The 27,934-nt window shown below is 41.6% G+C and overlaps 1 protein-coding gene across 1 annotated transcript; it reads left to right on the top strand.

The window, feature by feature from the left end:
- The first annotated feature begins 15 nt into the window (after positions 1-15).
- On the top strand, positions 16-27,723 carry LOC103374381 (calcium uptake protein 3, mitochondrial-like). The gene is made up of 14 exons (XM_008304459.1): positions 16-295; positions 4,736-4,883; positions 7,631-7,662; positions 7,823-7,901; positions 11,650-11,697; positions 11,803-11,885; positions 11,970-12,041; positions 13,703-13,744; positions 17,717-17,805; positions 18,036-18,207; positions 20,457-20,565; positions 23,103-23,260; positions 23,794-23,862; positions 26,802-27,723. The coding sequence occupies exons 1-13, from the start codon at positions 71-73 to the stop codon at positions 23,860-23,862; spliced, it is 1,326 nt and encodes a 441-aa protein (XP_008302681.1). The 5' UTR covers positions 16-70; the 3' UTR covers positions 26,802-27,723.
- Positions 27,724-27,934: the final 211 nt, after the last annotated feature.

Below are 27,934 nucleotides of genomic sequence, written 5' to 3'. Positions count from 1 at the left end.
CGAGATTTCTCGCGAGCTCGGAGCGGCTCCTCCGTGTCCTGCTGCTTACGACACCTCGGCGTAAACAGCCATGGCCGCGCTGCGCAGGCTCTTCCCTTCCCTCACCAGCAGCTCCAGATCAGGGACGTTCACCAAACAGAGACCGTCCAGGCTGATCGCCGCCGGAGCCTGCGTGACCGCGGCGGCCGGAGCAGCTGCAGCCGCCTTCTACTACCGCGGGCGGCCCGGGATCAGGAGCCATGTCGAGGCTCGACTCGTGCATCTGGCGCTGCCGGCGGTTTCTGCCACCGATAAGGTACAGTGCAGGCGTTTAGTGTCAACGTTCAGCTCGGTGGAACCACCAGCACCGGGATAGATGCTGCTCTTTCTGGGTTCTAACACGAGCAGTGACCTGAATCAGAGCTTCTGCTGCAGAATCCTCCATCGCTTCGTGCTCACAACATGTAATTACAGCTTTAATTAGTGCGAGTGGTGATCAGTCGGAGCTATCCGCGACCTTTGGGTGCTGAAAAGGCAAAATAAGGATCACGTGACCTAACAGCAGCCATAGGTGAAGGTTTAGTTTTGCTGCATATCTGCTGATCCTGCAAGTGGAGAGGTCATAATGGGTGGAATGTATTTTAAAAGCATGCATTGTTGTGTTTGCATTATTTATTAGGAGGATAAACAACAACATCCACTACATGTTAGGGATCGACTGATGTAGGGTTTTCAGGCTGATATCAGTGCCGATAATTGGTGACCAAGAAATAGCCGATATTTGAAACTGATGCTTTTTATTTTTTTGCTCTTTATTCTATGTTGCACTGAAGGAACTGCTCTTAATCTCATTGGACATGTGTATAGTGACAATAAAGGCATTCTATACACGAAATGTTATATTTTGACAGCATGTGATAGCAGGAAGCCTCTCATCCATAACGAGGTTACTTCATTAATATGGATTAATCTGTAAGATGGCAACAGGAGTGATGATGTCAGAGCATCACAGGATGTTAAGACACTCTGTTCAATGATACTGATCAGTTTGACTCCCGTAGTTCTGTCTGCTGTTCTTTTCTGTTATCTTAATCGTTCACTGTTGCATCACTTTTATTGCCCACTAAGGTCCAGATCCTGAAGCATTGTTAGTTGTAGTTTTGTTATACTTGTAGATTAATCGTAGCAACTGGATTTGCTTGAGTTTCACCTCTCATCCAGGAGGCTTCATCACTAGTTGGGAGATCCAGATACTTATATCCTAAAGGAGCCGTTAACACATGAGTTTCGGTTACAATTGGGGGTTTTGTTGCTCCTCCCCCTCGTTATGTGGGTCGTTAGTGCTCCCCCTACCACAAAGGGGTTCTTTAGGGTCTTCTGTGGCTAGGTGTGAATGCAGTTTCATCTTCCTGGGGAGAGATCTTAGGACTGAACTGTAAACAGGTGAGAGATGATGCCTCAGACCTCCACCTCTGTTGAGGGATGGTCTGAAACGTCTTCACGGAACTCAAGCAAGTCCAGTTGCCATAATTAATCTATAAGAACAACCATGACCTGGGTGACTGAGAATCTTCACAGACTAGTTTTGTTGTAGTTTCTGTGGGCGGCTGTGGCTCAGGTGGTACAGCCAGTCGGTCAATGATCGGAAGGTCGGCGGTTCAATTCTGTAACCTGTAACCTGTGGCATGGTCGTTGTGTCCTTGGGCAAGACACTTCACCACCTTGTCTGGTGTGAATGCGTATGAATGGATTGAGATGGTGGTCAGAGGGCAGAATGGCAGCTGTGGCTACAATCGTAGCTACCAACAGCGGAATAAATGTGTGTGAATGAATAGTTGACGGTGTAAAGTGTCTTTGAATGCCTAGAGAAGCGCTGTATAAATCTGATCAATTATTATTAGAACTATTAGTTTTCCAGACACTGTTCCAGGTTAATCAGGGGCCTCCTGCTGCTAAAGTAGCTCACTTCCTGGTTTGTGGCCACGGCTGTGTTTTTGTGGGTTGCTTCTCTGCCAGGAGACATTGCTGAGACAACAGAGAGAGCAGACAGAGAGGCAGCTGCAGCAGACCTACAGTAGCTCGGTTCATTTATCAATAATCAGTTAATAAAAATAGTGATGTAGGTAATTGGAAAAATGCCAAATATCGGCCCCAAAATTCAGCCGACGTGATAATCGTTCTGCGTTGTTGATGTCAGAGAGCCTCTGATGGAAGTTCCAACAAAATGTTTTGAATAATATATGAGAGATAGTAAATAAGGGACCTGGCTTGTAACAGCTGGTAATTCTGAATTATTTATATTTGGGAAGTCTCACTTTTTGGATTTAAAATGTGTTTACTTCAAATGTCTACAGATGTCCCCAGTAATGATCTTACTTAGGAAGCAGAGCTGCAGCTAATTATTTTCACATCAGAATCAGCTTAATTGACCAAGTATGTGAAAACTTAAATTATTTGCCAATTATTTTGAGTAATACTCTATTCGTAGCTTCTTAAATGTCTGTATTTCTGGTTTCTTTCCTCCTCTATGGCATCAATCTGAAAACTGTTTGGTTTTGGGTAAAACAAGACATTTGTCATCTTGTGCGTTGGGAAACATTGATCGACATTTTTCTCAATTTTCTAACATTTTATTGACCAAACAACTAATCGAGGAATAAATCAATGATTAATTGACAAGAGGAGTAACCGTCAGTTTCCCAGAGAGTAAAATCACATGTTCTGGTTGCTTGTTTTGTTTGAGCCGCTGCCCCGAACTGAATTACAGTCAGTATGCAGTGACATAAAACAGGTGAGTAATAAAATGTAGCAGCAGAAAATCCTCACAGTTTAACGCTGACAGACTAAATGAATAAACTATCTGACTGACAAAAATATAACTGGCAAATAAACTTGTAATTTAAGTCATGTGTCTGTGACAAAGTGGGTCATTTCTCCTCACCACTTGTCCTCATTTCATGTTACACATTACACAACACTGTTTCCTTGTGTGTTGCTTTAATTTGAACCATGCTTGTGTAGCATTGTGGCACACAGTATCCCGGGTTGGTTTGTGTTAATATGTTACAGTTCACAGAAATAGAATTAGAATAAAAGAATTAGAATAAAACTTTATTGATCCCTTCGGTACAAAACCTCAGGGAAATTGCTACACCAGAAAGAACAACACCAACATAAAATCATCCATCCATCATATGGGAGATGAAAGAAAACACACAGCAATTAAGTCCTTTCAGGTATTAAGTCACAGGTTAAATGTGGTTTCAGTGTTTGTGTCTTTGTTCATTCTTACTCTTCTTTGTTGCTTCGCTCTGACCCACCCTGCAGGACCGGTGTTAGGGAGTGGGCCGGTCCAGCACTTCCTGGTTTTATGGTGTCAGAGTGACATCACTGGGTCAGACCAAGTGGAGGGTTTTTTTGTCCTTTTTGGATAAATGATTTTTTTGTATTCAAAGGATCAATCAGGATTGGCTGTAAATGTTTAGTTTGAGGGTGACATGTAGAAATGCCTACAAGTTTGGAGTGTGTACAAGGATGAGGTTTGCACATTTGGTTTCATCATAGTTGTAGAAGAGTCACCTGCTGTGTGATGGTAGAGCTGACGTGAGCAGGGTGTCAATTGAGCACCATATATAAGGAGTAGAGAGTCGGCCTCAGGAGAGTGGGGTGAGGCTTTGCTGCTAAAGTGTGATATTATTTTGCGTAAGTTAACTTTGAAATAACTTTCCCCTGTAAATGATTTTATATTGTCTTGTTATTTTTAGTCTTACATGAATGGAGAAGCACTGTAGAGTAAAATCTTCACCTTTTTTGCACACAAGAAGTCTGCTGAGTCTGCCTTCCTTCACCTTTCTGGCCAGACTATTCTACAGTGCCAAGCAAATATCTTGATTTTCCAGCTTCTTAAATCTAACTCTTTGCTGCTTCTCTTTGTTTTCTGTCTCCTTAAGTTAAAACTTTGTAGTTTACACCAAACAAAATTGGGTTTTCCGGCACAATTTTGTCTATTTAAGTACAAGACGAAACTAAATAGTCTGACTGGGTCAAAACTTTTAGGAACACTTTTTGTCAGTTAACTGATTATCAGAAGTGATGCTGGTAATGACTAACTAATCATCTCAGCACTAATTCTAACATGTTTTTGCAGCACTGTTGTAGCTGTTTGCACTGAAACTGACGTTATTCTGTCGTGCTTCCTTCTTGCACAGCAGCACTTGTAAGTCTCTTTAGCCCGGACTCATGTTGAAAAGACTTCCACAGATCACAGTGGATATAAACAAACTAGTCCGATTAAACTCCCTGCAGAGGACAGATTCCTGGTTTGATATGTGTGTGCGGGAGGAGCTGGTGTCCACAGCGAGGAGGAATCCAGGGACACAGGAAACTGGACACTGGGGCTGATATTCGATGAGAGGCGGGGGAGGTTGGAGGGGGTTTAATGGTTAAGCAGAGGGGGGCACACATTCCCTGGGTGTTTGCTCGGTGCCCAGTGGACCTGGCAACGCGCCACCTGACAGAGAGATCCGCTCTGTCTTCACCAGTCCGGCCTTCTGATCTGGTTTGAACAGTTGTAGGGACATTATCTGCAGCGCGGGGATGAAAAATAGGGCTGACATAACATGCAGCCCCATTACTGAATTAAAGCATTTAAAGGCCTCTTTGTTGTTTCCATGCGAGCGAGGCTTTGTCGTGACAAGAGAAGCTTCAGAAAAAGCACCTTGCAGACGGTGTTTCATGTGTGTGTTTGTGTTTCCAGACGAAGACCTTCGGGCTGGACGATGGAGACGTGTACATGTCGTCCTACGAGAACAGGTTCCGGCTGTTCAGCTCGGTGGAGGTCGAGGGGCAGCTCTACATGACGCCGCTAAACTTCATCGAGTCCGTCACTCTGAACGAACCAAAGAGTGAGTCAGCTTCTGTAACTTTGTTCAGCTCGTCCCGGAAACACCAGACAGCCTTTAAGAGAAGCTGTTGGTGTTCAGGGCTGAGAGGAGTTGCTTGTTTTTGTGATTTTGCACTGACTCAAGACGTTAGCACACCCTGCGGGACTACTATGGACATTTATTTCTTCTTCTCTATGCATCAAACACATAATCAGTCAATTTTTAAAACAATCAGTAGATTGACTTATAATTAAAATAGTCTCATGTTGCATTTCTGCTGCTGAGCAAATGATTCCAGGAACAAAAAACAAACTAAACCAGGAACCAGAGTCACATTTTTCTAGCCGGCATTTCCTTAAAGATTAAACAAATTAGAATAATAATGGAAAAGTCAACACAGAGTCACTGTGACTTTCTCTGTACTTAATGTTGTGCAAACGTATTTTATGAATGGGATTATTTGGAGACATGCAGAGTTTGAAAAGGAAAACATGCAGCTTCTGTCTCCAAAGTGGACCAACGGCTTCATTTATTTCTGTAACTGCATCCGTCCGATGTGGATTCTATGGCGCTCTGTGCCAGCTGACCGTATAAATACATTTTGTACACAAGCTGTAGTAAACTGGAGTTTGTGTTTGACTGAGGTTCAGCCCTGCAACCTTTGCTATAATATTTACTGGGCCATTAGAACGGGTCATCCAGACAGAGATCAGACTGTGCAGGAAGAAGAAAACTGTGAGAAGGCAACAAGTCACATCCATATCCACTGTCTGTTCGTACTCTTTGAAACTATTCTAGTGTTTCTGAAATGACATGTGGGAGTGTTTCTAGCTGCCTGAAGGTGGTGTACGTCACAGGACCTTCAGCTATAAGTAGACGATGTTGCAGGAGGGACAACTCTTAGGCCGCAGACCTGTTTAAGTTTTGAAAAATATCACAGTTGGGGTTAAAATAGACTAGAGTAGAAACTCTGTTTTCTAGGATACTGATGATGATGAGCCCAGCAGAGATTTTATGCTGCACTGCACAGGTTGCTTAACTCTAAAATGAAATGTTGTCTCAAAAAAAAAAAAAAAAGCTACAGATTCATTTTTTGGGGGTCTCGACAGAAGAATCACATTTAATGAGATTAGAACTTTGATCGACTTGGACCAGGCTTTTCTAGCAATCAGTTAGGTTAAGTTAAATGAAACTAACTTTATTTTTTGTTTTTGTGACTAATTGTTTAATTTTAAAAAGTATTAAATATGTTTCATTTGTATTTTGGTGTCATGTAGCTACATGTGGTTCAGAAAATATCCCTAGTTGGCGTCTGCATTATCAGTTTTTTGTTAATATGAGCTCAAAGATTTTCATGATGGTGTTGCTTTATTCTTTTCATATATCAACTCACCCATAATCAGAGACTATTTGCTCTACTTGTCCAGTATTGCGGATTGTGAATCACTGACATGTTGAGACATAACAGTGAAAAATTCAGGCTTTTATCTCTAAAACTTCCTGAGATATTGTTGTTCAAACAGCCTCAAATTTCAATGTGAGAAAAAAATGTGCCAAAAGTGGGTCGATGGGCTGTCTTTAAAACCTGCTCTATCTTGGAATGTATATCAAGCTACAATTTGCAGATACCTTTTTAGATATATATATAGTTTATGATTAAAAAGAAAAATGGAGCAAATTAGAGATTATCGAGCAGAAAGCAGATGATGATTTGAAATGGAATAACCCAATAGAGGATGATGACATTTGGGATTTCAGTAACTACATTTATGGAAATATGTACAGACATTTGTTATCAGTGGATCATTTTCTGCAGATGCTACACCTCCTCCTCAGTCTTTTCTGCTCTCTGAATGTCTGAACAACTTTTGTCAGCTTCCATTTCCATAATTATGTGTCCGTGAAGTCACGAGACAAATCTCTACTGCTTTCACCCTCCGCTTCCTTTGAAACAGGCGCTGGTTTGGTAACAGGCTTAAAAACCTCCTGCTCTTGTTTTCCAGAATATTTCTTGTTGCTGAGGGCTTGTGAAGTGTCATCGGACAATAAGTCACGGCTTGAAGTGCTTCAGTCATAACACCTGCATAAAGATAGACATCTTTACCAGCAACCTTACTTTTATGGCTCATTTATGTGGCAACAAACTCGCAGGGACCCACAGAGACCAAACAACTTAGCATGGATGCCATAAAACGTAATGATAAGACAATCTTCTGATTAGTGCCATCGATCGCGATGGAAGGTGTGTGGCCGGCTGTAAAGTTTTCAAATTAATCACGGAGAAGACACGCGAATGTGGCTGCACAAATAGTCTAATGTCTGATTTGTTGTAAAATCACGGTGGTTTATGGTTAAAATGAAGAGATGTGGATGTTTAGGGAGGGTTCATTTACATATTTTCAAGTGCTGTCATGTCAATTATTATTCACATGTAATCCTTAAGATTCTGAAAGATTAATTGAAGGCCTCATACACCAGCCTGCATAGAGGGTAATATTAGGAGCGATTATGATCCCAGACGCAGGCTTTAAAATGTGTCAGCGGAGGGTTATTGACACCGTTATCGATGTGATTTCCCAGCCAGGTGTTTTTACGACGCGTCCGTCTTATCTGCTGCTTTTATTGTTCGTCGGAATGCGTTCGTGGAGAGTCACAGCTCGTGTTTCTGTCCACGTAAACACCTATTTTCACTTTTGTTTCCAGCATTTATTTATTTTATTTTTTTATACAAGTCACCCACTAACTGTTCACCTCCTTTTATTATTCAGGCAGGAGAGTGTGGAAGGCCCTCACAAAAAAGGTGAGTTCCTCCTGTCATCGAAGCTCTTGATTCCCAGGATCTCCTCCTTATCTGTGTTAAAACCCTCTGTAATTACTGTAATGCCGGCAAACACTGCGTCGCTGCGTCGTGTCGCTGTGGATCTGAATGAGTGATTTGGGATTTTCCTCCATTCTCGCAGGAATTAGACAAGATGCTGACTGATACTCCGCCTGTTTGGAAAGGATCATCTAATTTGTTTAGAAATCTTCGCGAACGAGGTAAAGAACCCTCTCCATGTATTCCAGCTCTGCACATAAATCCCTTTGAATGTAAGTAATTCCCCTCCCTCCCGTCCCCCTTTGTGCTTTTGTTTTGGTAAGCCGTCATATCGAGGCCCTCAGAGTGTGCATGTCGTCCCTGTTCCTTAATCCGGAGCAGAAAGTGTGGGCTGTAAACGCTATCTTATCTCGCCCATCAGTCTGGTAACATGTCGTAGATATTCTCAGGTAACCTTGTGCAGGAGGGAATCGAATGGTTCGTGGGTAATATACAGAACAATCCTCGCTTGTTTCTCAAATGAAACTATGAAGTTTCCCGGAAACCCCGTAGAGAAGCTGTATAATTTGAAGGTAATTATAGGGTTAGTGGGAATTTCTTTGACAGAAAAAAGCTTGTTTTCACCCAAGTAAATAATTTCTACTTATTTATTATTGGAAATTTGACTCTTTGTGTTGAAATGTGATGATGTTTTACTAAAAGGAAAAGTAGCCACACCACACTATGAACATACTCCACTACAAGTAAAAGTCCTGCTATCAAAACTCAGTGTTTTACTCTGATGTATGATGTTTTTGGTTAAATATGCTGTATTTTACTGTAGACTGTTTAAGGCTGAGCTAATTTTAGCTACTTTAAACAGTATTGGGAAGTTCGATCTACAGCAATACATCATACTCTATAAGTTTATATTATATTTGTGCTGTTATTGTACTATGAAAACCACATATCCCTAAAAAGGCAACTTTTTTTTTCATGAAAAACAGCCCCATATTCAGCATTGTGACAATGCATTTTACAGCTACTACTACTACAGGACTTTAAAATATATATTTTTTAATATCTTAAGAAGTAGGAGAATGTTCTCAAACCATAAAGCCACACCTATTCATTGAGGTCAACATACAAATTTGGAGATACATGGTTTTCACTGCACATGAGGAGTATGAACATTTTTAATTTGAGTAACTGAAGCTGTCAGACTAATTTAATGAGGTAAAAGTACAACAGTAGCCTCTGAGAAGTTACACTCCTGTACTTTCACTTTGTACTGAAGTAAATGTATTTTTTTTATATTCCAGCGCTGCATTCATGTAGACAAACAGCATATTGTTGTAATTTAGCTGCTAAAAGACATCAAAGTTACACAAATTAATTCAAATTAAATTATGTTAATGAAGTTAAAAAATGCCAATTTCATTTTTTTCCCAGGTAAAGACATTATTTAAAATATTCCAAACTTATTGACCCTTTAAATAAACTGAAAGACTTGAGTAAAGCTGTAATAATATTTTGCATCACAAACCTCCATTAAATGTTAGACTGGAAAGCTGTAAAGACTTCCTACTTTTTATGCGTTTTCCCTAATTTTTCCCAATTAACATGCATTCTATCTTAAGTAATTAACACTTGAAGGAAAGAACCAGCATCTTTTTGGACAAAACTTTGTCTGTTTTGAGTAAGAATGTTAAATATTCTGGTTCCTGTTGCTCAAAGGTAATGATGTTCTGCTGGTCACTGACTTGTAGAAGAGTTAAGTGAATATTTGTAGGTTTTACACCAACAGCATGACAATTTGGTGGGCGTTTTTTATTTATTTATTAATTTTTTATCAGTATTTGACATTTTATATCCAAAAAGATCAATCAGTCAATCAACAGACGTTTTAATTAGGCTGTGGTTCTCAGAAAATAGTCCCAAGAGCTTCAGTAAAAAGCAACTGGACTTCTCCTTTAGGTTCTTGAAGACTGTTTACATTCATCCAAGAGACTTCTTCAGTTCTAACTGGAACTGAAACTAAACTGGAACTTAAACAGAAACTTAGCTGCTTTTCACAGAAGCTCCTAGAACCACAAACATTAATGACTAAGAATCTACACGGACGTGCTCAGAAAATAATCAGCCTTCACGATGTGCAACATTAATTATTATAACTTAATGATTAACTTTATTGCTTTATTAAGTACACCTGTAGAACGTTATGCAATCCATCACGACAGCTCTGCCATAAATACTAATGCTAAGAAGCTTCTACATTAGATTTTGTTGACATAAAAAGGTAATAATTCGACTTTATGTCTGTTATCGAGGTCATAGTGGGTGATGGTGGTGTAGATTTAGATTTAAAAGTGTGACCTCAATAATATATATAAAGCAGAATTATCACATTTATGACAACAAAATGTGAAAATGTGGAAGCTTTATAAAAGTAGAATTAATGAAGAGCTGCTGTATGTGATCGCGTTAGATTCCATCAGGTGTCCCTAATAAAGTGGGCAGTGTGTTTATAGGAGCACTCTGCACAGGTGGAGGATTTTTTTTCTGCTTGTGACATTTCTGCAACCCGCAAACCTTCACAGTAACTTTGCATGAAGTGAAGTTGTCATTACGAGTGAATCTCTTCCTAATGTTCCCACCTGGACCTGCACACAGCTCCCCACTGAGCAGGTCAGAGGAGCCAGTGGAGCATCAGATCTCACTGCTCTGCTCTCCCCTCTGTTGCTTTAGCTAAGTGCCAATGCTGGGATTTGGGGCTTTTAATCCTGCTGTTAAACGTTGCAGCTTTGTCAGGGGAAAAAAAGGCCTGGATTGATCTGTGAACAAAGCGCTGCTTTAGAGAATGAGGGAGCTGTTTGAACCCAGCTGTGTCGAGACATGTCCCACCGGCCACCCCCCTGATCACCGCGGACATTATGAAGCCTAAGAATGGCGTTGGATTACATCTCCGGGACTGCCACTCTGTATGAAGTGTTTCTGTGGAATTCTTTGTATTGTCTAACAACATCTACTTGAGCTCAGAGGCTGAACTGCAGGAACGGAGGAGGGGTGGTGGGTGGGTGAGAGGCTGCCTTCAGGAGTGAAGGTGTGTGGTATTGGTGAGACATGGCAGGAATCTTAAAAGTTTTTTTCTCTCTCTCTTCAATCCATTTAAGCTTTTTAAGGCTTTGAAGGTTAGAGATCTGTTGTCATTATAGGGCTGTACCTGCCAAGCTGAGAGCGCTGGGGGTGAGACGATGGGAAATTTTTCAACGTGAACTTTTCCCTGCACACCTCAGTTCATGCATCATCTCATTCCGGCTTCTAGAGGGAAATGTAAAAATTAAATCTTCCTGTGTTAACCTCTTTGAGTGTTTCTGGAAATATCTCCCTGCAGCAAACCCTGAATTCTTTTCCCATAACACCCAGAGCAGTCACCCAGAACTATCTGCGCTCGATTCTCTATCTCCCCCCCCGAGCAAACAAAAGCTTGGGAATGCTTTCAGAGGCAGAAGGGAAGAGAAGCCTCCTGAGTCGGCTGAGATGTCTCCTGACACTTACTCTTCCCTTCCTCGGTGTCGCACAACAAAGGGGAGCTGAAGGAGGCGACACAAAGCCCGAATCGGCCATTCTCAATCAGTGACAGATCACTCGAGAATGTATTACACCTTGTCACCCAAACACGATCAGAAGCCACGGGCCTTAAATTTGTTTGGGTTTGTTGTCCAGATAGGTCAGCTCAGTTGTAAAGCTCGTGTTTGTGTGAAGGGGGGAACACTGAGCATGAAGCAAAAAAAGCACCTTTTAAGATGTTATCAGTGAAGATTACTTACGTCTGAAGGCGTGCTTCTTATTTATCTCGGCAGCGCGACTTTGAACATCTGTAAACACCCTGAGCTAACCGGTCGATGCTATTTGACGCCGTCTTGATTGCAAAAAGGAACAATTCGGTTTTTGTTTCTGGGTTTCACTCCTTTTTTCTCTCTGTTCCAGGTGTCATCAGTTACACCGAGTACCTGTTCCTGATCTGCATTTTAACAAGTCAGCATACGTAGAGCTAACTTTCACATAAATATCTTTAAAAAAAAAACAATTTTATGATTTAAGGGTGGCTGTCTAATTGAATTCTTTTCTGTTTGATTTCAGAGCCCCATGCAGGCTTTCGGATTGCTTTCAACATGTTTGATGCAGATGGGAATGAAATGGTGGACAAAAGGGAGTTCTTAGTGGTATGCACCTCATCTTTATTGTCAGCTGTAATAAAAGGGCATTTTATCTGTTACGTCTCCATAAGAACATACTTTCTCTCACAGCTGGAAGAAATTTTCCGCAAGAAAAAGGACAGAAAAGAAGTTGCTGAAGATGTGCAAAGACTGGATCAGCAAGTGAGAGTTTTAATGCATCTTTAAGCTTTGTGTTTCTGTTTTTCTGGTTCTCTTACTCGCCTTTTTGGCAAAAAAGTTCAATATGTTGTAAACTCTATGCCATAGACTATATATAAAAGATAAATGTAGCCACTGTGACATTGTTTATTGGTTTGTGGACGAGCATTTTGAGGCCTGAGTTTGGAATTTGTCCGTCACCATCTTATTCTTTTGAAGCTGGATGTGACAGATATCCTGTCAATCACAGGGTAGCCCCGCCCTAAAACATGTACTGCTATATTGTCTGTTTTATTTTAAATGAGATCATAATTTATAAAATCAACATCCTTCTGTATTGAATGAGACTTAAAACTAGGAATTGAAACCATAGACTCATTATGAAAATGTTTACTGAGATAATAAATCAAGTGGGAAGTTGGCTCATTTTCTCATAGACTTCTATACAATCAGACCTCTTTGTAATCAGAGCTGTCGCCTCCTGCTGGCTGTTACAAAGAATGCAGCTAACTTTTGCATTGGCGTCACTTTTCAGACCCAGACCTACTTTCATCTTTTACAGAATGTCTATCGACTTTTCCCAAGAGTCTAGGGAGCCCAAAACATAGTAATATATGTATATAACTATTTGACTTCCATTCATCAGCATTTTATGTTTACTGAATGTTAGCTGTTTGCTGGCATGCAACAACATGCATCCAGGTGGTAATATGCTGGGAAAAAAAAAAAAAAAAGTTGTGTTTTCAGGTTGTTCTGCTGCGCCCATGAGGCCAAAATCAGCTAATGTCAGTATAAAACTGCACTAAGCTGTCATTGTTGTGAACCCCCAGGAAATTGACACCAGAGCATTTTAGTTTCGCTAGTTTCTTTTTTTTTTATGGTGTGCAATTTTACTGTTTGGATCCTCGTCTTGTTTGTAGCCTGAAAGCTTTAACAGACCTAGAGTATGCTACTTGCTCCGGACCAAAGTTTGCAACTAGATAATAAACATAGTGGAGCGTTAGTGGCTTGGTGGAGGCCAAAACTGGAGCTAAAAAGAGAGTCAATATTTGACTTGCATTCCTCACCAGTTGGACAGAAACGTGAACTTCCTGCTTGATATGCAAACAGGAATTCCATGACTTCAGTGTTGTGTTTGATGAAAGTAAATGAGGTCAGTTTTTTTAGTTTGAATCTTACATTTTAAGCACAATTTAACATTGAAGGTTTGTGCTCGCAACACTTGCAGCAATCCTGCAAAGAACAGCGGCTGCACAGAGGTGAATGTGATTTGGTCGTACAGGGTAAAACATGCCTGAGGCTTTCATCTCTTTAGCGTTGTCTTGTGCCGCATGCAGGTGGATGTAAACAGGCAGAGCTGAATGGAGCGATAAGAGCGACTCTTTGAGGTCTTATCGCACAAACACAACATGGAGGAGCTTATTCTGCCAGGACAAACGTTAGCATCTCTGGACGGCCTTGAATTAATCTTACGCCCGTATGACTATCAAAAAGATCATTAGAATGGGCACTCTAGATTTGGAAATATAATGATGCTTTGCAGGAAGACGAGATGAAGATGCTGCGTGCATTATTCTTGGATCGCTGGCGAAGCCCTGTCATGTAAACTTGTTTCTAAATATTTTGTGCATTCTAAATGACTCCTCTATCTTTTTGCATTTCAGAGCCTGCAGCTTTACGGTCATCGCACATCGCAGCCACACAGTGTACGTATTGTTCTTTTCCCCTGAAGTAAAAATGAGCAGTTCTGCTTGTTGCATGTACGTTTGGAATGCGGTCGAGTTAGCACAGAAAACACACATGTATCTCAGGGGCTGACACCACCCGTATTTGTCTCCGTTAACACCAGATAACCTCATTCACATTCACTGAAATTGAAATACATCACCCTGCACTCCAGCATTATCTCACATGCTGTCTGTGCCTGTGTGTGCGGTAGAGCAGCGCAGATGATTTATGTACTCGTCTTTTGTCAGCGTCGGGCGAGAGATTCCACTTCAAAAAGCTCTTACCTGAAGACTGACAACGTTTCTGCACAGACCCACATGTTTTATTTTTACAGTTTCTTGAGGAGTGGTATTTGGGCTCGGGTTACCTTTTGAGATGGGTTTGACCATGAAGATGCCAGTCAGACAGGAGAGGCAGCACTGTGAAAACCACTCAGCACACACTGAGGAGAGCCTACAGCTAACACTGGCTCTTTTCAGAGTGCTGTTTGAAGACTTTACCTTTAGGTGTGTCTTTTTTTTGTGTGTTTTGATTCCCTCCTGTTTTACTGAAGGTATCTTTCCAGCAAAAAAAAAAAAGTTCAAAAGTCAAACCTTTTCAACAACAGGCATGTCTTCAGTGCTGCGGTTGGGCTTTCCCCCAGCGTTTTCTAATTACAAGTGTATCAGGATCTTTTCATGGGATGAGATGGGAAAAGCGCGGCGCATTAAAGAGTTGTTCCGTAATTAGCTGCGGGATCGTGCCGTAAATCTCTCGTATATGTATAAAAAAAAAAAAAGCGCGATGAGAAGCGGAGGAAGAGCTGTTTTACCAGCTGTCTCATGTTTCCCCCCTCAGGCTCGAGAGATGAAAAAAATAGAAAAAGGAATAAGTTAAATAAATATTATGAAATGAAGCGAACCGTACTTAGGAACACGTGTCGGCAGCAGCTGGCTGTTTCTGCTCGCTTGTGTGCTAATGTTGTTTTGAATGAGGTGATGTCGAGAGCCGAGACTGGAGAAATGATAGGGTTTTTAAAAAAAAAAAACACACACAATGGGAGTGAGAGGCACCAACGTGGTTTGTTTATAAGTGGGAGTTAAAATCACAGTTTTCTTCGCTGCTTGGGAGGCAGATTTCCTGTGATCTTTTCATTGCACATGACACCAATTACAAGCAAACTGTTTACGACGGCAGTGTTTCGCTGTAGTTATAGTCGTTACACAGCAGCTGCGAGACTGAAGGGAGTAGTGTAAACTGTAATAATAATAATGATCGGTTAATCCGTGACCTCATTGAGAAAAATAGCACAGCTTCCACACAGCCTTTTTTTTTTTCCACAACAGAACTATATATGGAAGCTGTTTGATAACCTGCACTTACTTTGCAGATATATTTGGTCAGTCACACAGTCGACCTGGCGTGAAGCCTGCTGCAGATCTGGCATGCTTCGGACATGCATTTGCCGTGTAAATGTACCCGTATGCATCTCTGCAGATCAGGCTGATGTCGGGGATACGGTGGTGTCAGTCCCGCTCTGTTTCTGCACGTGTCCGTCCTTCTCTTCACCTGTTTCTGTCCCGTCTGATTCTCCGACTCTCCCGCCCCGTGTCTGTTTCGGAGTTTGTTTATCTGCCTTCCTCTCCCTAATCTCGGTAACATGTACCAGATGTATTTTGTCTTCTAACAGCTGTGCTTCGACTGCTACCACAGGTTCTTAAAAAAGACGGTCAGCATGTGGAGGCCCGAGGCATGTGGGATGTTCTCAGACGTGGCACAAGTCAAGTTCTGTTTTCTGATCTCACCGAGGTAGCCAGGCACTCTTTTTTTAAGATGTTTCTGCAATAAATAATCACACGGCAACACACCACTGTATCCTCAGAGCGCCTTTACTGTTGTGTTTCTCCAAGGAATTCAGTGGAACATGTTCTTGATTTATCTCGTAAGTGAGAGCGAAAACTCAAAGGTGTTTCCTCTAACAGATCTGCAGCAAGAGGTTCAGCATGTTTGATGATACTGTTGCATGGCACGTGTTTGCATAACGCAGAAGTGAGAAATGTCAGCTCTTGGTTTGGTTTCAGGCAAGAATGAACCTTTAACTCTGAGTCAGTAGCAGAAGCTGGGTATTTACTGGAGCTGTAGTCAACCAGAGAAAATCATGTGTAGTGTTAAACCAAATAATTAATCATCGGTAAAAAAAAAATCTGCAGTTTGTCACTCTAGCTGCTCTCATTATTGTAAATGAAGATATTAAATCATTTTGACCTTGTTAGTTTATACTGAGGTGATAACAAACGTTGGAGCAGACCAGCTGCCCTTATTCAGATGATTGCTGAAAACAGAACTAGATGAATTGATGATCCCACGACAACAACTATTGATGACACAGACAAGTTAGCCTGTTGTTTTTAGATTGTACACTATGTTGGTTGTTGAGCTGTGTTACTTTAGGTAAGGAACATATAGAAACTAGTGACTGAGATCATGAACATTATAGGAAAAGGTTTACAGAGATAAAAAATCAAGTGAGAAATTGACAATTTTCTTGGCAACCAGAGGAGTCGCCTCCTGCTAGTTGTTCACAAGAATGCAGCTTTGAGGCGCTTCTGCATTGGCTTAAATTTTCAGACTATGGAATTTTATGGTGACCAAAACAGAGCAAAACACAGACCTTTTGACTTCCATATGTCAGGTGGCCAGAAACACTGGTACAGATTTATGTTTACTGTTTATTGGCATGCAACAACTTGCAGCAAGGTGGTAATACGCCATTAAAATGTGCGCCTTCAGGTCATTAATGTAGGTAAAAATATTACATCTGGGTATTAACTGGGGCTGTAGTTAACCAGTGAAAATCTTGAGATCCCACCCACTATTTAGCTGCATAATTTGGTTGTGGAGGGGAAAAAAACTCTACTTGCGTGCCTTATTAGCCTAAGTGAATTATAAATAAACATAAAAAGTTAGTATTTGCAGCATATTTAATCATTTTAACCTTGGAGCAGACCAGCTACCCATATTCATATCATTTCTGAAAACACAACTACGTCAAACAGTGATCCCAGAACAACAACTATTGAGGAATAATGAGGTGGTTAGCACCGTTGCCTCGCAGTAAGAAGGTCGCTGGTTCGCGTCCCAGTGAGGACACCCAGGATCTTTCTGTGTGGAGTCTCCATGTTCTCCCCGTGCAGCGTGGGTTCTCTCTGGGTTCTCTGGCTTCCTCGCACACAGTCCAAAAACATGTTGAGGTTAATTGGTGATTCTAAATTGTCCGTAGGTGTGAATGTGAGTGTGCTTGGTTGTCTGTCTCTAAGTGTAGCCCTGTGATAGACTGGTGACCTGTCCAGGGTGTCTCCTGCCTTCACCCTGAGTCAGCTGGGATAGACTCCAGCCCCCCATGACCCTAGTGAGGGTTAAGTGGTGTATAGATAATGGATGGATGGATGTTTAGATTATATACCTCGTTGGTTGTTCAGCTGTGATATGGAAACTCGACTTTTAGGCCGTCTGTTTGAACAAAATGTGACGACTTCTTTGGAATAAACTTCAAGTAAACATTCAGTTACCATAAACTAGCAATCTCCATTAGCATGCATGAATTCAGTGTTGTGAAATTGTCGGGGTGTTCCCAGGTAGTCTGTTCCTCCTGCCACCAAAAATCATGGATTAGTCCTGGAAGGCATTTGACGTAGCTCTTTCCTCCTTTTGATAGTAACACCAATTTGAATTTGGTGATGTGCACCTGGAGACTACAGCCCTGGTATTAACTAACACACTACTTACAGCCTTCAGCATGGTTGAATGAACGTCTCTGCTTTGTGTTCCTGGTAACCATGATAGTCTTGTGAGTGGTAGATGAGATTTTACTTAGACAAGGTTTGGTTTAATCAGTGGCCTTTTGTTGCCTTTTTGTTCTGGATGCATATGTGAAGCCCTGTACTGCAGTAAACGTTTGTTCCCTCTCACAGAACGTGGATGACAAAACGGAGACGACACTGTTGGTGCACTTCTTTGGGAAAAAAGGCAAAGCTGAGTTAAAGTTTGAAGATTTTTACAAGTGAGTTAAGAAACCTTCTGTCTGCTCTGTGATTAATGACGACGTCCCCGTAAAAATGATTATCTCACGCTGTAGCAGGGCCCATAAATCACTTTCATACCACACCGAACTTCCAGCAGATAAACCGTCAGTGCTTTTGTTAGCGACTGTTTTAAGTGTTTCCTTTGTGCGCGCAAACTTGTGGTGGTGGCGTTTCCTGTCAGCAGCTGCCGTCTGTCTCACTCCTCCAGGTTCATGGACAACCTGCAGACAGAGGTGCTTGAGATAGAGTTCCTCTCCTACTCCAAAGGCATGCCCACCATCAGCGAGGAGGACTTCGCTCGGATCCTCCTTCGCTACACCAACGTGGACGACGTCAGCGGCTATTTGGAGAACGTGCGTCACAACATACCGGATGACAAGGTGTGTTTTTCCTCTAGATTCACCGAGTTGCTACCGCTGACAGCTGCCACTGTGAATCCCAAAGCACAAGAGTGGACAAAATTACAATATGTTACCAGATTATTTAATCCAACACAGCATCAAAAACTGGAGCCTCAAGAAATACAGGAGATTAATGAACTCTTCTCCTCAGGATGTGTACGAGGTGTGTCAGAAAAGTTCCAGGACTGGTGTCGCAAAAGATATATTATAAATCCAAACGACAAGTTTTCACCTTCACAGTAATTCCCCTGGAGTCTAACACACTTTTCCAGCCTTCTCTTCACGCCACCATGCACTCCTGGAAGGATTCTTCCAGGATCCTCTGCAGCTCCGTCGTCACAGCCGCCTTGATGTCGTCCTTGTCTTCAAAGCAGGTCCCCTTGATGATCCCCCTTGAGCTTGGGGAAGAGGAAACAATCCCACGGAGTCAGGTGGGGTGAGTAGGGAGGTTGCTCCAGCACGGAGATGTTCTTCTCAGCCAGGAACTGTCGGATGGACATGATGAGCAGGCATGTTGTCATGGTGGAGCAGCCACGACTTGTCCTGCCACAACTCTGCCTCTTCTGGCGCACTGAACGAAGCAAAAGGATCTCTTTGTAGACGTCCTGGTTGATCGTCTGAAGGGGAAATCTAGTAGTTTGTAGTTTGGGTTTGAAATATATCTTTTGTGACACCAGTCCTGGAACTTTTCTGACACACCTTGTATGTTTTACAAAGATTGCACAAGGGTTATTTAAGAAGTTCTTGGTCCCACCTGAAAACAAGAGGCACAACTCCCATTTGGGGGCATAACTATAGACGATAAAGCCTTATGTCACTGTCCACAAAAACTTCAATCAATCGCATAAACATGGAGAAGAAAGCTTCGTTTTCAGAGTGATGAAAAGGTCGTGCATGCTGCTGAGGAGCGTCTGCAGGCTCTAGATGTGACCTTCTTGCACAAAGGGACATTGAAGCTTTATGCCTTTACAGGGCACTCATTGAAATACTTGGAAATGTAAAATTTCAACCCTGGAGTGATATTGGTGGATATAAGAGGACATTTTTTTCTTTTCTGACTTTTCAAAAAACTTTTAGATTTAGGTTGCAAAGCGTTTATCATGTGCAATTCCTCTCCCACCTAGGGTAAAAAAAAACAACAAAAAAACAATAATATGTGGTTAAATTAATGTAAAAAATACACACATAAGATGAAGGAACATTTTTTTTTTTTTTTTTTAACCAAATCACCAGTCAGTTATGCTAAGCTAAGCTAGCTGCAAATGATTGAAAATGTCAAACTATTCTTGGAACTACTGCAAAAACAAACAAATAAAGCCACAAAAACTAAAGCAACTAAAAAAGACAGAAGTGCACGGATTAAATGAACTGCATCAGTTTGTCTGAGGGGGTTTCCAGAGATATTCGACCCACTGAAGAAGCACTCGAGCAACTTAATTTTCTTGAAAACACGTTTGCGTCCTTACATGTAAGTCTGACATCATTTTGCTTTATGTGAATTTGGGAGCATCTTCCTCCTCTGTACTGCTTCCCCTCTGTGAATCAGCTGCTGAGTGAAGCAACCTCATTTTAGCTTTAATTTGTTTTTCCTCTTGGCACGCTGACCCGCATGAAAAGGTGCCAGCAGCTCCTCAGCCGCCTCGAGTAGCCTGTTGCGAGATCTCCATTGATAATCAAGTGGGCCTCGTCATTACGCTAAGAGATATTTTATGGCTCTCGCATTGTTAAAACAGCAAAGCGTCACAGATTAGTCATTACTCCATTTGTTAGGCTGTGTGTGGTGTCTGTTCGGCCCGAGGCCTCCGGCGAGAGGAGCAGCTAGTAGCCGCGGGACGGTTGACTGGACATCAATGGGCTCAGTGTTTGAGTCATCAGCGAAGCCTGAGATGTTTTGGGGATTCATCACTTTTGTTTTTGTTTATTCAAGTATCAGGTTAATCTGCCTTAGAAAAGTCTGCAAACGGCCTGACCTCTTCCCAAAAGCTACAATCCTCCCCCCGCCGCTGACAGCTCGGCGTGTCCATACGGCACAGGGAAAATCCAGCAATGTATACTTTGTGTGTTTGGGTGTGTTATCTATCTGAGCTCCCACACACACTCAAGGATCCCCTGCAAGATGAAAGGGAGCAGATTATGTATTGTGTGAAGTTTTAGCGCTCTTCTCTGCTGACTCTGTTCTATCACATTCAATCAATGAAAGTTTTCTTGCCGTGTTTTGCTTTTTGCAGGGAATCACCTTCGAAGAGTTCAGGTCCTTCTTCCAGTTCCTCAACAACCTGGAGGATTTTGCCATCGCCATGCAAATGTACAACTTTGCAAACCGCTCCATCGGTCAAGGTAAAGTCTCGCTGTCTGGAGTCACATGCGATTTGCACAACAATTAGCCAGGAGTTGATGCATCGTTTAGTTTTGGTTACAGTCTGGTTTCTTTCTTGTGATTCTGGAGGAGAAACACAATATTTCCAGAGTGTTCTTACTGTTTGCACAGAACCGAGGTGCACGCATACTGCTGTGGATGAATAAAAACATGGAACGTGGAAAATGTCATTTCAGCTCCAATAGATTTGTACGTTCTTGTGAAAAATGACTTCAGACACATGCACACAAAGTTGTGATCTGGTGAGCGTCTAGAGTGGAAAATATTGTGCTTTCTTCCTCACTAAATTTATCTGACAGCTTTATTTACTTTTAAGATGAAGATTTTACACAGTGGATAATGTATCACGCTTTTAAAATACAACACATTGTTAAAAAGTAAATCAGTTCCCATCATTTTTGGCTTCTTGCAAAGAGCAGCGGGGTCACATTTCAGACGTCTATGAGTTGTTAACAGCTCCACCAAATAGGGATTTTCCCTCTTTAAACTCCTCACCTGGTCATGTTTTAATAAATGATCCAATGTCTCAACAAAAATCAAAGATTAAAGAAGAAAGTCCAAAAACTTGATGGACAGGTTTGTGGATCAAAATTTTAAATTCTTCCATTAATCATGTTGGGAGCCCTCGGATTTATCTGCTGTCCCTGGATATTAAACTGGATATAAGTCAAGCAAATCTGCAGCAGCTACGACAGTAACATGCTGCCAACACACTGATGCTTCACTGTTATTATCTATATATATACTGATATGTATGTCAACGAGGCCAAACCAGTACTTTTAGTGTAATATCTTGACTTTATTTTGTCTTATTTTGTCTTATGACTTTATCTTAGGTAGGATTTTTCTTGCAGGACCTCAATAAAATGCAATTAAATCACTTTACTTTGCTGTTTAGCTCATTTCACTTAAGTAATAGTAATAATAATACACATTATTTCTATAGAACCTTTTAAAACAGGAGTTACAAAGTGCTTCACAAAGCGTTAAAATACACAAAACATTAGATAAAACTGTAAAAAGCATCTCCACACTTCCTCCACCACTTCATAAGCATAAATTTACTCTAATCTACTAAATTAAATGTTCATTATACTTGCAAATTCTTCATAGTCTTCCATTAAAAGCTATAAAAAATGTCCAGAAGTCTGATGTGCACACCTGAACTTTACACCCACGTGTGACTGCAGCAGCTTCCTCTCCTGCAGGCAGGTTTTCCTCAAGGTGTTGGATAAATGCCTGCAGGGATTTACTCTCATTCAGCCCCAGGAGCATTAGTGAGATGCTGGGTGACGACGCCTGGCTCGTAGTCAAAGCTGTCGGTTAACCTGAAGGTGCTGGATGAGGACGAGGCCAAAGACTGAGAAGTACCGAAACCACAGTGTAGAAATACAGCAGAAGTCATGTGTTGTGCTTGAGTTAAAGCACACGTGTGTTAGAATCAAATTACACCTAAAGTACTCATGCAGAGTCATATGTAATACTGGATTATAGTTATTGATACATGCACGTGTTTATCACTTTAAACTGTTAAATGTGACTTTATAAGGTTTATCTGCTGGATAGTTTGTGAATCTCCCCTCAGGGATCAAAACAGTTTGTCATAATCTATATTATTGCATCACAGTTTGTTTGTTGATTATATTTTGTATTATTAACCAACATCTGCAAAGTTATGACAAACATGTGGTGGAGTAGAAAGTACAGCACTTCAGTACATGTGCTTCGAAACTTTATTGTCATTAGAATAGAGTGCAAGAAATTTGGAATTAAAATTGTGCAAAACAAAAAGTCTACAAAAAGAACATCCTTTAACAGTCTGTAAGAGAAATTCTCAGAATAGTTCAGCTTCTAGTTTATTTTCCACAACTGCAGTCAAGCGCAAAGTTTCACTGTTTTATAAAATCAGAAACAAAGTGGGCTGTTGTTTAGGCCTTTTAATCATCTGCTACCATCTTAGATTTAGTTTGTTGTTTTATGTGTGATGCATCACTTGCTGTGTTGTCTAATATCACATGACTAATACTGAAGGTCAGGATGCCTTCGCTTTAACAGACTGATGAAGCCAGCAGTGTTCCATGTCCCACGTCTGAGAAAAGGGCTTTACTGTGTCTCTCAGTTTCAGCTGAAACAGTTCTGTATCCTCCCTGCATCGCTGCATTTGTCTTGTTTTAGTTCCTGTTTTCAGGAAGGTTTAGAAGTTTAGAATCCAGTGGTCTTAAAAAGCTGTTGAATGTACAGGAGGAAGGTTTGTCACTGCTGAAGAAACTGCTCTTCACAGCAGAACAATGTCTTAATCTTAAAGATATCCATGAATTAAGTGACGTTCACCAGTCAGCTGCTATAAAAAGAGCTTTTGTGAATTCATCTTATCCCTTTAAATGTCAAAGTATTAATGTTAGTATCAGGAACAAGCACATAATAATCCAGCACGTCCTTTTAGGTGCTGATTTATTGTTCACTCTCCATCTGATCACCTGTTTCTCTTCCCTCTCAGATGAATTCACTCGAGCCGTCTACGTGGCCACGGGCATCAAGCTGACTCGTCACCTGGTCAACACCGTCTTCAGGATCTTCGACGAGGATCACGACGGCAAACTCAGCCACAAGGAGTTCATCGGCGTCATGAAGGACCGGCTGCACCGCGGCGAAGGGGTGAGGGCTCTGCTAAACGCCATTTATTTTATTTTATGGCTCTGAAGGTGACAGAAAAGATGCACCGGACTCCTCCTCCCTCGTCAGCCTCAGAGGGAGAAGCCGGCGTCGGATGTGAAAGACATCAGCGTTGTAAATCAGTCTGTCAGCTGCCGTTTGATGTGCAGCCTGTCAGCGAGGAAGATGGACTCACGGAGGACAAACAGGCGAATGTGGGCTGATGCTGAGCTCAGAAACACGTGTTTAGTCTCAAAACAGTACTTTCACACAATCTGGCCTACTTAAGCAGCTATTAGCAACAAAACACCATGTGTCCTGTTTAATTACTGACTTTGAGTGAGGACTAATTATGTGTCTTTTTTCTTTTCGGCAGCAGTATACTTAAATAACTCCATATCATCATGTCTAAATTACACTCCTGTCACTGACACGCAGCTCCCGCGATGTGAGAGTTGTGTGACGTTATACTGCCATCTAGCGGGACGCCGGGAACTTCTGGGGAAATAAAATGTCTTTCTCCAACATGTTCACAGGGCATGAGAGTGGAGGAGAAGTTCATCTCCTTCAAGTCCTGCATGAAGAAGGAGCTTTCAGGCAAATAGGTAAAAGTCTTTGTTGGCATTTTCTGATTAACAGGATGAGGATAAAAACACACAATTGTCAAACGTGAAGCTTAAAAGTCCAAGAATGTTTTTTTTTTTTAACTGCTTCTGTGACAGAGTAGCTTAGACGCACCGCAGCATTTGAGATGAGCGTTGAGGCCCACACACTCTCCTCGCCTCAAGCATTAAGTTTCACTGTAATATTAACGCCTGAACAACTGCCACCAGATACCAGCTTAGGTCTGCATACATGAGCAGCGAGCAGCGCCGTCTAAAGCTGTATAAATGTTTCAAAGGAAATGCACCTCTCAGGAGGGAGCTTATTAATCTCCCCTGATGAGAAAGGACTCGAGTCTTTTTGCAAGCAGTGCTGCAATTTAAGAAAAAAAAAAAAGCGTCTATCTGAGAAATCTGTTTTTGTTTTTGGGCATTTTTGTGCTTTTATTGAATCAAATATAGGGACAGAGCATCGGTGCACATGTGGTGTACAAACTAACAACTTGGCGACACCCACAAAATATAAATATATATATAAAAAGATAGAATAACCTCAATTTAGCATCATTATTGTGAGATTTTTAGAATATTGAATGTACAGTGATGAGGTAATATTTAATTTTGGTTTGCTTTGATATGATTGTAACCTTCCAGGGGGAGGATGGGTGCTCTTGTATTTTTCTTTTGGATAAAGATAAGCCCACAGCCAGCAGCCTGTTAGCGTAGCTTAGCATTAAGACTGTAAACAGGAGGGAAAAGCCAAATGGGCTCCATCCAAATGCCACTAAATTAACCTCCCAGCGTCTCTAAAGCTCATTAGGTAATGTGTTATGGTGTATAAACACAAAGGCTGTGGTTTAATTGTGTGTTATGTGCATCATGTGAGGGTTATTATGTCATGATCAGAGGCCATGAGAAAGGACTGAAATGTACAATGAAGGCCAATAATTAGTTCATTTATTTCAACAAAAAAGCCCCACAACACTTCAAATGTGCCTCAGAGTTAGAAGGTTCTTGGTTCGACTGCTGGATCTTTCTGTTTGCTGACCTCTAACGCTCCACTCCAGTCGGAAGTAGAGTCAAGTCAAAAACTTCAGGCGCTGCTTCAACCTGCACAACTCTGCAGTAAAACAATGACGAGATCTGTAATATTACAACTAACTTATAACCTTTAGATTACAAGGTGCTGTAGATTTGTAGGACAGCTACAACCGACTTTTTACCGTCGACTCAAATACAGCCAATAATGATGGTATGAACATTTTCAGTGTACAGCAGGTTGTTCACTAATCACAGTTGGGCACAAGCGACCGTAACTGCCGATTTCAGCAATCACACTGCAATCTCTCCAAGAATTGCACTTTCTAGCTACATGGCGGCTGCCTCACAGCAAGAAGGTTCTGGTTCAAACTTTGTTGGCTTTTCATTGTTTGCCCTCTGTAAGCTGGTAACCTGTCCAAGATGTGCCCTGCTGCTCGCCCTTTGTCAGCTGGGATAGACTCCAGCATCTGCAGGATAGAGGGAGTGGAGCTGATGGAGAGATATGAACAAAAAAACATGGAATCAACACAAGATAACCCCCAAAATACCAGATGTGGGAGTCAATATAATCAGTAGTGATGTGATGTTAGTTCTGTCAAATGGCACAAAACAAACAAAAATGCACGACAGACGAAAGCTTTACTCGGACTGAGGAAGGGATTTATCGAAGGAGAAGCATCAAACCACTTGTTCTGATGGTGAGATCCGACCACCTAATGCAGTGTAGAAGTGCAGCACATAGACAGAGAAGCGGACCACCACAATGATCATTTTCCCTCTTTGGTTTAATCTTAAGCTAAGCTAACCAGCTGCTGCCTGTAGCTTCATATTTACTCTGCAAACACGAGTCTGTGTGATCTCATCAGACTCCACAAGGAAGTGAATCAACTCATTTCTCAAGATGTCAGAGTTTTCAGCCGCACTGTTGCCATTTTCAGCCTTCCTACGAATCTATTTTAAGGCGATACTCCCCGTTATGTTTTAAATGAAAGAAAATAATTGAAGCATTTGTGAGAGCGTCTTCTTTTTATGCTAAATATCTACAGCTTTGGCCACTGCAGGGGACCCAGACTTTTTTCTGCGTACTTGCAGAACTGCTGCTGCGCTGTGGTTTTTGTTTCTCGGTATTCTAATTTTTCAGTGTCTAATTACAGCCACAGAATGCACAAGAAATGTGAAACTGTGCGAAGCTCAAATGCAGGAAAGACACAGATTGTTCATCCAAGTTTCCTCCACTTTAGCTTCACACAATGGATCCTGAGTGTGATCTTTGACAGCTTGACTGATCAGCTCAGTGATCAAAACCAGCTTTGTTCAGTTACAGCTTTTAGTCAAGGTGAAGGCCGATATCTCTCCTTTGAAGAAGTTATTCATGCATTCATTACCCGTCAACTAGACTATTGTGATTCCTCGAATGTGGCCAGAGAGCAGCTATCTGGTACGAAATGCTGCTGCTGCTTGTGTTCTAACAGGAAAAAGAAAACGTGATCACATAAAACGGGTGCTGGCCTCCCTCCTGTGGCTTCCTGTCGTTTCCAGGATGGATTTTTAAGATTTTATTGCTTGTTGTTATGGTTTTAAATGGGCTTTATTTATCTTGCTTCATCATAGCTCAGTTCGAGCATTGAGGTTGAACAAACAGATAGACTCTGCAAGAGTTTAGCTTTTAATGGGAGACTTTAGAAACCTTTAAATTGCTCATTCTAGAAGAGCTCAACACTCCTCAACTTCATCTTTTAAGTTTTCGTTCTTGTTTGATTGTCTTCTATTCAGATTTTGTCTTTTAGTCCCTGTGTGTGATTGTGTTTCGGTGTTTCATGGCACTTTGGTTGAACTACTCTTGCTTTTAAACGTGCTTTATGAATGAATTTGACTTTGAGTTTGACTTTGTCTCCCACCAGGTGAACGCTCCGGCTCCGGTGCACGTCTCGCCGGCTTGGACGAGCTGCGTCTCCTCTGCGCTCTCCGTCGGGACGAAGGGTTCATGCATGCTGCAGCATCTTTTTAACATAAACAGGAAGTGGCACAAACAGGATGTGGTCAAGCTAATGGAAATCTGTTACACAAGTGGTCGAACACACACAAATGACCCAAAATGAACCGAGAACATCCACTTCAGTCAGTGTTACAGTCCTCTAAATTGCACTTATTAGTTTATCTAAATGCTTTTTATTGCTGTTATTTATTTATCTATAAGCCTATTGCTTGCTTCGTTGCTTGCATGCTTCGTCCTTTTATCGGTTCTGCAGCCTCCTGCACACGTCGACTCAGGACCTCCTCCTCCCCCTCCTCCTATTTCCTCCCAAAGCGCTGCAGCTAAAATCCTCCAGGATCCTCCAGAGCCGGCAGGCCTGAACACACTCGCTCGGTCTCTGGCTTTTTCACTGTTTAACTACAGGCAGCTAACAGTGTTAATCATTTCTTGGCTCAGAGTGAAGAGAAGCGCCGCTACGCCACTGCAGGGATGACCTCCATATGAATAAATATGCAAAATATCGAAGCCATATGTCTGTTTGACTCTTGGGGCGCTCGGCTTAAATTATCATTGGTTTTAGCAGGAGCAGAACTTTAAGATGACCTTTATCGAATAGAAGAGCTTGTACTTTTGAATAACAGTTGTTGTAATGTTTGCTTTGGGTGCACTGAATGCTTCAGGCGTGCTTTAATATTAACCAGGCTCATGTGTTTCTATTTCAGACTCTCTTCTGTTTAACTCTTGGATTAGTTAGTCTACCTCGTTTCTTTTAAACCAGGCCTCGACTGTTACTGTCAGAGCGCAGATGCATTTCTAATGACATGGTGCAATAAATACAAGAACAAATATTTGGATCCTCTGTGTTTTTTGTCCTCTTTCTCTCACACAAAACTAATGCATGCCAGTGATTTCTTGCCTTGCTGCAGCTGTGATCACCGTTTTCACGTGTGTCGGCTAATAAACCAACCCTGCTCTCACCGTCCTCTCAGCAAACCTTCTTCTCTTTGCGACTAAAGTGGACCGAAGGCAGGACCACAGTAGAATAAATTAGCTGTTTTA

This window comes from Stegastes partitus, unplaced genomic scaffold (assembly GCF_000690725.1).
Source record: "Stegastes partitus isolate 25-593 unplaced genomic scaffold, Stegastes_partitus-1.0.2 Scaffold2232, whole genome shotgun sequence".
NCBI lineage: Eukaryota > Metazoa > Chordata > Actinopteri > Pomacentridae > Stegastes > Stegastes partitus.
This window is presented reverse-complemented; position numbering and strand designations above follow the sequence as displayed.

Excerpts from the sequence above, each read along its gene's own strand:
- LOC103374381 (XM_008304459.1), top strand. The coding sequence starts at position 71 with ATGGCCGCGCTGCGCAGGCTCTTCCCTTCCCTCACCAGCAGCTCCAGA. Across the intron at positions 4,884-7,630 it reads CACTCTGAACGAACCAAAGA|GCAGGAGAGTGTGGAAGGCC; the intron begins GTGAGTCAGCTT and ends TTTATTATTCAG. Across the intron at positions 20,566-23,102 it reads AAACCGCTCCATCGGTCAAG|ATGAATTCACTCGAGCCGTC; the intron begins GTAAAGTCTCGC and ends CTTCCCTCTCAG.